Raw genomic sequence first — 11,127 nt, forward strand, 5'->3', positions numbered from 1 at the left:
TAAACGCGTTTAAATGGGGTCAACGCACTGACCTCTAGTGGGTCTACGTAGCATGCACAGTGAAGGTTTGCGAATCCAGCTGGAAGACCAATTAAGGCCACACACTGAGAATTGCCTGGGGGAGCCAGAGAAGTAAGCATGAACACTACATCGTGGAACTGCGATCACGATGAGCGTTTACGATGAGCGTTTCAGATCGCTCATTCTGCCTTCAAAATTTAAGCATGAACGCAGCCTAAATTGGAAGGTGGTAAATGTCGTCCGGACGTCACCGCGACTTTATTTTCCAATTAAGACGGGGTTTAAGACGGAGTTTTAGAAACTCCTAAATAATCTTAGCCCAAAAGTCAGTAATTAAGACATCATGGACCAGATGTTATGAAGTCCTTACCAAATACAATAAGGCACTGGTCATCTCTCTTTCCTTTTAAAGCGTCTTTTAAAACACTCTTATATCGTAATATCAACATATTAATTTTAACGTGCAATAGGCAATAATAACTGACATTTCAAATGTTGGTCACATTGCAAGTCATGTTTGCTGCTTAGTATTCTATTTCATATTTTATTTTTCCTCGGTTGAAATGCTTATATTTGTTTCCAATTGTTACTTCTTTCAACATACTTGTAGTTGATACCCTGGTCACAGCACCGAATCGGCTCCACAACGACTAAAACCCCGGGCATCGTTTCACGAAACCTTCGTAAGTGCGAATTCACCAACATCCCATTGATTCACGTGTTTTAAATACATGCATTTCAATTAGTTGTCGGCGAACTTGTACTTACGACGGTCTCCTGAAAGGCCGTCCAGATGTCGGCCTCGTTGGTGGGACCGGGGCGCGATTTTTTTTTCTTCCCCAAATTGGTTTATATTTCAGGTCTTCTGAAAGGCTGATATGTTTTACTTCATTAGCAGCTTGGATAGCGGTCACAAACAAATCAACTTTGATTTTGTTGTTGTTGTATTGCTTTGCCTCACTATTTATAAAGGCCAACAAGTAAAGGACTGACAAATTCCTCGGAATCGAACCCACAACTCTAAGATTGCAGTACGCTGGCCTTTTCGATTGAGCCAACTATGGGTTGATGAAAGATGGGTTTGCATGATTATAATAACCCTAACCCTAACCCTAATCCTAACGGTTACGTCATTGCTAATGACGTAAAACATATCAGCCAATCAGAAGACAATCAGAAGACAATATTAATAATAGCAAACCTGTTTGGGACAAAAATTCGCAACCGGGTTATAGTGCTTTCAGAAAGTTGATTTAATATTTGCCGTATACTTTCGGTCATTCAGGTATTGTGTGAGTGGAGAATCATTCTTGATTGACTCGTAGAATTTGACGAGGGTTGGGTAGGATTCAAAGTAGGTCTTTAAACCAAGACCGCTGTCCAAGAAGAAATCTATTATGTTGAAGATAACCACATCGGCCATGGTTAACTGTGAAGAAAAAGATTCAAACGATTGTAAGACATGCTGCTTGGATATTAAAGTGTTCCAGGGTCAATTTCTGTAATACTAATATACTTGCTTAAACCCTCGACCATAATACAACCATAAACTTGTAATACATTCCAGTAAAGGCGTATATAATTATCTTGAACCACGTATTTAGCATCACTTAAATTATCTTTGTTACTCTATAATTTTAATTTCTGTATTAAATTAGAATGATTCTACCTTTTAGATATTAATAATTTAAATTTAAATATGAGTTTTAGCCTAAACTTGATGTAAAGCCAAATTGTAAACCGAACTCTATAACCCGTTTGATCGTAGGTCTATGACGCTTTGTCATTGATAGACCATTTTGAATGGGGGGGGGGGGGGGGGTGGACCGTTTTTTTGCCGACAATTTTGCCCCATGTTTCCAACTACCTGCGAGCATCCATTTGAATATTATTATGAGGGCATTTGTTTTAGAGCCATGCTCTTCGGGAGTCATTCAAACTGACATAATTATAGGAAATAGAAAGCCCAACAAATTGAACTCGACCTTCTCTTTCAATTCCAAACAAACTCTGCGAACAGAAAATGAGCTGTTGCGCCGGGAAAAGCTCCTAGTATATATACTGTTTGCAGTTATGTTGTAAACGTATTAGACACTTTACTTGTGTTGCTTCGAATGATCGGGTCATCGCGTCCGGTCGGGTCGTTTTTTACACGACCTTTCGGGAAACGAAAAGGGATCACGCGACCTTTCGTAGATTTACCGTCGGATTTTCACAAAGTGTCGGGTAAATTGAACCAGATCTCCATTATATTTGTGGGTGAGAGTGGTTTATTCCACAAACATTACCCCGACATTTCGTGAATAAAGGGGCATGTTTTCACAAAGGTCGTTTTACGCGACCACCCGACCCGACGCGATGATCTGATGATTCGAAGTAAGCCCTTTATTTCTTGTGACTTACCCGGTTCCCCATAAAGTACTTTCCTCCTGCTTTCTGAAGAGATTTATAGATGAAATCCCAGGAAGGCTTCAGAGTACTGTCTCTACACTTGACAAGATCAGCTTCCTGATAATATCAATGAAAAAAATATATTTCTGATAGTTAGGACATCGTGTATTTATAACATCAACCAGTAGCAAAAGACCAGGAAGGGAGTATTATTGCATTTACATTGAGCACTTATAGTGAAGGCGATGAGCTTGACACTCTTGGCGCTCCATAGTTATTACCCCGGTTTTAGCATGATTACCACTATGGCGCTATAGCATTTTAACGAATTAATTCATGCCAGGTACCCATTTACCAATCATGTAGATTAATTTCTTACCAAAGGACATAAGAGCTGCTACAGGGATTCGAACCTGAAGCTTGTGGTTCACAGTTCGGAGACTAATCCACTGGACCACAACACCTCTACATTATTATACAACGGGTATTAAGGTTTTATAATTACAATTATTCTTACTCTTTTAGCAGCATCGGGTGTCTCATAGGCTGGTGCGACTGCATTCTCAATGTCAGCCACGATCTCAATGATTTCATCAATTCGGGCACACTCCACGTTGTTCTTCCCATACTAATCTACAAATTAAAACAAATTTTGCGAAGATACAGTATGACAATATTATGAACCAGCTTTTTGATTCAACACAATCTCGCAATCGAGGACTATAACTACATTGTTATAGTCCTTCTATAGGCAATTAATAATCTGTAGGGGACAAATTCTTCATTGAAAACATGAAAGTATTTTGAATAATTCTACTAATCAAAATATAATTGATATCAATCTCATGGTATATGTATAAGTGACTTACCACCGGGGAATTGACGTGCGATACAGCGGTTTATAGCTCTGCTCTGACTCAAAAGCTTGCCGTCTACTTCCAGTATTGGGAGCTGACCAAGGGGAAACTCTGGAGAAATACAAATTTATTAGTATCAATATAATTTTGACCCGCTGACTACCGAATTATCATGTTCTCCCACGCACGCACACGCACAATCACACAACTTCACGCACCCCGAACAAGTTACGAACTCACGCGTATTAATCAGTTATCAAACAGACGACTGGGTTGCTCCATTCATAGCTATTAATATAACCTTGATAATGACTTAAATCCTTAACTTCATCTATGGACCAGAGAGACTATTGCAACCACAACCCTAAATAAGTTTATCCTATTGATTACCTCTATTACCGCTACAAAAAAAACCCCGGAGCGATTGACATTTTATGCCTTTTAAAATAACTGTTGCAAAATATTTTCATAGATGCGAACGTCTTTCCATAATTATTAAGTCGAACTGAGAGATAAGTTCAACTTAAGATCTTTGTGAAACACCCCCACTCCCCCCCCCCCCCCACAGGAGTGAGTGACAATTAAGGAGAGAGCGAGCGAGATACTCTATCGGAATAGCAATGTGTAGAAAGAGAGAGAGAGAGAGAGAGAAAGAGAGAGAGAGAGAGATGAAGACATCTAGGGAAGGATAGGGAAAAGAAAGCTGTGGAAATGAAGAATGAATACGGAAACAAGGACATTAGAAATACGTTAGGTAAATAATAAGGTACCGAAATGGAACAGTCAAGGGGAAAAGAAATCTATTTAATGAACGAAATTATATTGCATGACATAAGATAATCTCTATATCAAACTGATTGGTTTAAGAAGTATATAGATCAATCATGCCTGGAAAACAGAGTGCATGCTCAGGTGCACTTTAATTGTCAAGTATATTCGTTACGAGTTATAGCATTTGATTAATATGAATCAGACAAACACGGTGACAAAGCATTTTGCTGACATCAAGATGCTATGTACACATAGATGAGTTTCCCTGGGTAGCTTGATTTGGCCGGGGTACATAATTCAATATACACTAAAAGGAAAGGAACGGTATATAGGCCAAAAAAACACCTTGTACAAGGATTTAAGCACCGAGCAAAGATCGAACCCGAGACCTCTCGTATAGTATCATACCACAGTGTACTTCCCTCTTATAGATCAATAAGCTTAGATGTTGTTGTTAGATTATGCTTGAAGGCAATTCAGTCAAAATTGACTATTTTTGCGTTTGTCTACCTCTCATTAGAAATCTAGCCATCTGATTGGTCGAAATTGGAGTCGTGATTTTAGCCACTCCCGGTCATTAGTTCATGATTGAGATTCCCTATAAAGATTCCGGGTACCGGAACAATAGTAAAATTTTGATGAGATCTCCATTAGTTTACGTGTTAACATTTTGTTTGTGCGAGCGCGGACACCATACAGTGCTTGTTCCCAAATGATTGTAACATTCAGTCATCTTTTCAGCGAAGATCAACAGACAGTGTCTCAGGTTACCAATCTTTACTCAAGAACAGGATAAGGTTGGAATTCTTGGTAGATTTTTGTGTCAATTCTCTATAATAAAGTCATATCGACTGCTTTAAAGGCCTACTTCACTACTTGTAGCTACTTGCGCCCTCTATATAACAAACAATGCCTAATCGGTGACCATTGGTCCCCCATGATCCTCTTTTTCTTATGTTAACTGAGAGCTGAGTTGATGAGATAACCACCTGTCCAGTGACCTTGCAGTGCGCTCTAATTCCCCCTGTAAACTACGGCAGATAAGCTTTAATATTCGAGGCCTGGCTGTTGGCTCTCGGGGACGCCATCAGGCCTCTCGTAGCAGTCGCTTGTCTACATTATGATAGAAAATGATTATACTTTTTACTTTTGCTGTCTCCTTTTATCTTCGGCCATTCCTCTCCCTCGAAGTCATAGCGAATATCTTCATATTTTGTCCCACCAGGCATGGGTGTCGATCCCGGGGGGATGGGGGGGGGGGGGGATATATCCCCCCCCCCCCCAATATTTCAGGTGGGGGGGATGGCCTGTACAATCATCCCCCTCCCCCAATAATTCACCATCGAAAAAATAAAAAAAATAAATAAAGAGAAAAATTAATGATGAGAGCCCGATGAGAATAGTTCATGGTTATTACTCGCAAGATGACCATCAATATACACATTTTGCTATCTCATTTTCATAATACATACACATATACGAAATAAATGAGACAACCGTATATGGGGGAGGGGGGAACTGAATTCAGACAAGGACACGATACGACGAACCGTCTTCCTTCTCTAATAGTTTAATAAAACGGTAAAGCTCCCGCGCTTCGCGCGTGATGGGTGAAAATGAATATAGACAAGGATTAAGAGTAATAATTTTTTGAACCGTCAAAGCTTCCGCGCTTCGCGCGGGAGGCGGGGGGGGGGGGGGATTGCACTCAGACAAGGACACGATACAACGAATCGTCTTCTTTCTCTTATAATTTAATGAAACGTGAAAGCTTCCGCGCTTCGCGCGAGTTGGCAAAAATATAGACGAGGATTAGGTAATAATTTACTGAACCGTCAAAGCTTCCGCGCTTCGCGCGGGAGGGCGGGGGGATTGCACTCAGACAAAGACACGATACAACAAATCGTCTTCTTTCTGTATTAATTTAATGAAACGTGAAAGCTTTCGCGCTTCGCGCGAGATGGGAGAAAATGAATTCATACAAGGATTAAGAGTAATAATTATTTGAAACGTCAAAGCTTAACCCTCTTCGCGCGGGAGGGGGGGGGGAGAACTGAATTCAGAGTCGAGAACGGTACAACGGATCGTCTTCTTTCCCTAATAATTTAATGAAACGTCAAAGCTTCCGCGCTTCGCGCAGGAGGGTTGGGAAACTGAATTCAGACAAGGATTAAGAGTCGAGAATGGTACTTCGAATCGTCTTCTTTCTTTAATAATTTAATGAAACGTCAGAGTTTCCGCGCTACGCGCGGAGGAAGGGGAACTTGGTTTAAACATTAAGGATTAAGAGTCGAGAATGGTACATCGAATCGTCTTCTTCCTTTAATAATCTAATGAAACATCAGAGCTTCCGCGCTACGCGCGGAGGAAGGGGAACTTGATTCAAACAAGGGTTAAGAGTCGAGAACGTTCAGACAATAATTTAATGAAGCGTCGAAGCTTCCGCGCTTCGCGGGGGAATGGGGAAACTCCTCCCTCCCTGCACCCAACCCCCTAGGGAGTGTGCTTTGCGTGCTCACTACCCCCCCCCCTTAAATGAAATCCTGGCTACGCGCTTGGGGATGGGGTGCAACCTGCCACACGTTTCTACCTTTTGGTTGCTTTGATCCATTGCCGAAATTTTTTTGTCACCTATCATCCCCCCCAACCACGGATACAAATCGACACCCTTGCCACCAGGTGAAACAGCATCCTGGCAGGTTCTCCTTTGGCACGTGCATCGAAGTATGTGAGCTTGTATAGTTAGGCATCGTCAAAGATGATAATTAATTTACAAAATGAGATGAAATACAAAACGATGATTGAAAGACGTCGATGATAACACAAGCTAGCCCGTGCGAAGTGCTGATTGAAGTGAATGCAGACGGCAAAGAAAATACTGCTTTATCACGCTATCGCTTAAATAATTGGACCCCACGTACCTCAAAATTACATTCGATGTCAGAACAGACGTTCCATCAACATTTGTCCGCCGATAACTGTCAGCGCTCACTAACTTTGCCAATCAGAGGCCTGGAAAATAGTCGGTGACAATGTTTCATGAAACGCCCCCCCCCCCGGTCTACACTATTGACATTTCCCATGTCTGTGTTTATCTTTAAAATTTTCATTCCTCGCCAGTTGAAAGGTATGTGGAAATATAGAAGAGAAAGAGGGAGAGAGAGAGAGAGAGAGAGAGAGAGAGGAGACATCGAGAGAGAAAAAAATATGAAAGAGAGAGAGAGATAGTGAGAGGGAAAGAGAGGGACGTCGGACAAATATTTACATGTATTTCATAATACAGATTACATAGAAAGAGATCCACAGAGGGAATGATTCAAGGAGAAAGAGGACGAAGACGTGATAAGAATGAAGGAAGGAGGGAGAGAGAGAAAGAACAGAGAAAGAGAAAAAGAGGGAGATCAAAGTAACAGATTGGAAGAAAGAGGGAGAAAGAGAGAGAGAGGATGAAAACATCTCTTTGTAGTCCGCTATTTTCGTCGATCCGTTTTCCCGAGGTTCTCCATCCGTCTTTCAGAAAATCAGTAGGAAATGAGAGATCGAAATAGGAATAAAGGAAGATCCCTACATTCTTATTCGGACAGTTAAATTCATAAGACTATCTGTGACTGGTTCCATATGATTCCTTAATAAACATATGAATATACCTAGCCAGTAACTGTTTAGCTAACCAACCCCATAGAAGCAAAATTATGTGTTGCTTTTTTATGGTAAATTCATGGTTATTTTCTAGCTTGCACCTCCAAATAATAAATGACATTAACTATTTCATCGGCATAAAGTGCTTAATCATGTTAGTAATAATAGTCTTAAGTCACTTGAATCAGTACGAAGATTAATGTAGATGAATGGCCAATATAAACACAAGGCGATGTACAGTAGAGGACTAAGAAGGAGAAAAACGCGTAGAGAGGACTTTCGAGTACAATATACTCCGTGATGGCGCCTCGGTGTCATGTCACGTGGTATTATCTTGATGTTGAGCTGGTGTTGAGCTAGCCTATCCAATATGCATCGGGCTTTAAGGCATATATACTCTCACGTTATAGGGACAGACATCGGCGATGTCTGTCTCCATAACGCGATTAGTACTTGCCTGGACCCGACGCATAGCGGATAGGCTAGTGTTTAGCTGGATGGCGTCACAACTCATGTGAAGACAACTCGATGACGTCATTATAGATAAGTTAATAACGCTAAGTGATAATGCAGCGTGGATGATTCGAGAAGGGGATTGAACACGTTGCGATAAATCACAAGAGGATTTTTGAGCAGCACGACAGTTTTCATTTCCAGTTGTCCCCAAAAAGCACTTCACTCAATTAAAACCAGTTGAAGTTAAGGGAGTGGTTTTTAGCAGTGCTTATTTGCACAACCATCGTGTTTCAGTGCACGTGTTCATGTATACGTCGAATAAAAAAATCTATTGTTGGTTCACTATTAATATTTGAAGAACCTGGGCAGAGTCATCGAGTAAACATTCTTTAAAATGTCGGATTCCTAAGGTTTTTTTGTTATAGAAACGGAAAGTGCACGTAGTTACGGTATAGGAGACTATTCGAGGATAGAGATTTTGAGGTGGGGGCGTGTTGTGTGGGGCGTGACTTCTCGAGTGTGAGGTGTTGATCACAAAAGCTAATTGTTCCACAATGTGAATTAAAATTTAAGAGGAGCTTTCTGACCTATTTAGTGGGCTTCCGTATGCAGTGGCGGATCCAGGGGGGCCGTTAATTTTAACTTTGGGGGAGATGGCCCCCCTGGCGCTCAAGGGGGGGGGGGGGTGCGATTTTTCGAGGGCCCAAAAACAAACTTAGTGTTCACTTAGGGTTCCGCGCCTGTCCGTATGATTGAAACTATTCCCAGACCGACAACATAATATCGCACAAACATCAGCTAGGTTTGAGTCGGTGTGACCGAGGTATATGTATTGTTATTATTGTTTCATACCTTATTTGCCCGACTGTTTTGAAACATTCCCCAAGTCTTAAGAGTACTGAATAAGAATTGACATACCAAAAAAAATCTTTTGAAAAAATTATATTATTATTATTGTATTATATATGTAACAAGATTAGAAATATTTCTCATAAATTATGAAGTGTGAGATGCAATGTCATTTAGAAACACATCGCCTTTCAAAGTGGTCGGATCATTTCATCGCATCGGACTCATAAACATTTTTTTTGTCCCTACTTCAAAGAGTTTCGACATGTTCACCCGATTTTTATGGAAATGAAAGGGCGCACATATTTTTTTCTTTAGTTTATAACACACAGGTGCGGTGTCCTTTTTGATAGCGGAAACAAAATCAGGGGTTGCCAAGACACATTCCCCAAACCCCTCCCCTTTTCGTCTAGCCATAGATTCCATCCTCCCCCTTTACATGCATTATTCCTGGATACCCCACTAATGGTATTGTTAATTACCAAACTACTTAGGGATTCACCCCCCCCCCTCCATCCCAAATGAGGGAAAAATCGAAATCGATCCCTCTGAAATATAATTGCACGGGTTAAATTTCTTCACCGAAGCAGGGAGATGTGAGTTTAAACTAACATCTCCCTGACCGAAGTACTCTGCATGCAGTGATCAGGAATCGATTGGTAGCGCGCATTAGTTAATGTTCGTCACGATTTGGGCTTATTGCTACTTAAATGCACTGTACTAGTTCGCCGGGCTATATGATAGCGAAACCAAATCATGGAAGCCAAATATAGATGAACACAATCAATAGAAATGTATTTTGTAAATGTTGGCGTTTCTCTCTCGCGCTCTCTCTCTCTCTCTCTCTCTCTCTCTCTGTGTGACTGTCTTTGTACCATGAAAGACCGAAGATTAAAGAGGTCACATTTTTCGTAATATCCGCTATCGGCTAGCGGCCGCAATACAGCAGTTTAAAATGTACTGGGTAATGTTGAAATCGATGTCTCAATGTATTTCTGTAGAATGAAACAATAATTTGTGTCTTTTTGAAGAAAGTGCCAGTGGCGCCGGAAAAAGTGTGTGTGTGGGGGGAGGGGGGGGGGGGGGTAAATGCATTTTCGCCCTCCCCCACCCCCAAAAAATAAATAAATTAATTAAAAAAAAAAAAAAAAAAAATTAAAAAAAAAAATAGCAACAAAGAATTTAAAATATGGTTTGTACTTTGTTACGAAAAACAAAATAAAAATAATAAAACATTGATTGAATGATAACAAAAACTGTATTCCATTCAAAGAAAAGAACAGTAAACAGTTTTTAAATAAACTAAACATTTCGCATGCCCCTATACTTATCCATGGAGGATTTGATAATAGCGTTACGCACATATCGTGGAAATTTATTGTGAGAGGATGGGAAAGCGTGTGTGTATTTTTATTATAGGGACATGAGCCCCTGAACACTGGCGTACTGATGGGGGGGGGGGGGGGGGGGGGGGTGAGAGGTCAGTTGCCCCCCCCCCCCAAAAAAAGGATTCAAACGTGGTTTATTTCTAAATCGATACCTCCAGTGATTTACAAACGGTGCTGAAATGACATGATTTCCCAGGACCATACAGCTACAACAGAGTTGAGATGGCGCTAGAGGAGAACACAATTGCAGTAGAGCTCCTATTACATTATGGCTTTAAAACAAACAAAATATAAATCAAGGCATAAAAGTAGATCCAGTTTCACCTTATACTTTATATATATATATATATATTTTTTCAGTTTAAAAACTTTTGACATTTCATAACATTGCAGCTTTTAACATACCAACAAGGCAATTTTATATATAATTATATTACAAATGAAATTGATCAAACAAACATAACAATGAGATGTACTTTTGTGAAGTAATTAGTATTTTACATGTGTAATGACATAATGCAAAATGAATTTAACTCAAATATTCAACAACAAAAAATAAAGCCTGCTTGTAGGTAACAACTAAAACAAACTATAAATGACATATTCATTTTAAATCAATCAAATTGGCTGATAAATATTTCCACTTTCACGTTTTTTCTGCCATGCCTGATTTCGAAAAATGAACTTTGAAAACACAATAAAGCAAACTAATCCAAAATTAATCAATTTGGCTTGAAACTTTTCATCAAAATAAT

The 11,127-nt window shown here is 40.1% G+C and overlaps 1 protein-coding gene across 1 annotated transcript; it reads right to left on the reverse strand.

Annotated features, from left to right (window-relative positions):
- Positions 1-1,261: 1,261 nt before the first annotated feature.
- Positions 1,262-8,118, reverse strand: LOC115921607 (S-crystallin 2-like). The gene is made up of 4 exons (XM_030979220.1): positions 8,083-8,118; positions 2,930-3,040; positions 2,425-2,529; positions 1,262-1,450 (listed from the first exon to the last, which is right to left on the reverse strand). Exons 1-4 carry the CDS (start codon positions 8,116-8,118, stop codon positions 1,262-1,264), a joined length of 441 nt encoding a protein of 146 aa, XP_030835080.1.
- Positions 8,119-11,127: the final 3,009 nt, after the last annotated feature.

This window comes from Strongylocentrotus purpuratus, unplaced genomic scaffold (assembly GCF_000002235.5).
Source record: "Strongylocentrotus purpuratus isolate Spur 01 unplaced genomic scaffold, Spur_5.0 spur5_scaffold_10, whole genome shotgun sequence".
Taxonomy (NCBI): Eukaryota; Metazoa; Echinodermata; class Echinoidea; order Camarodonta; family Strongylocentrotidae; genus Strongylocentrotus; species Strongylocentrotus purpuratus.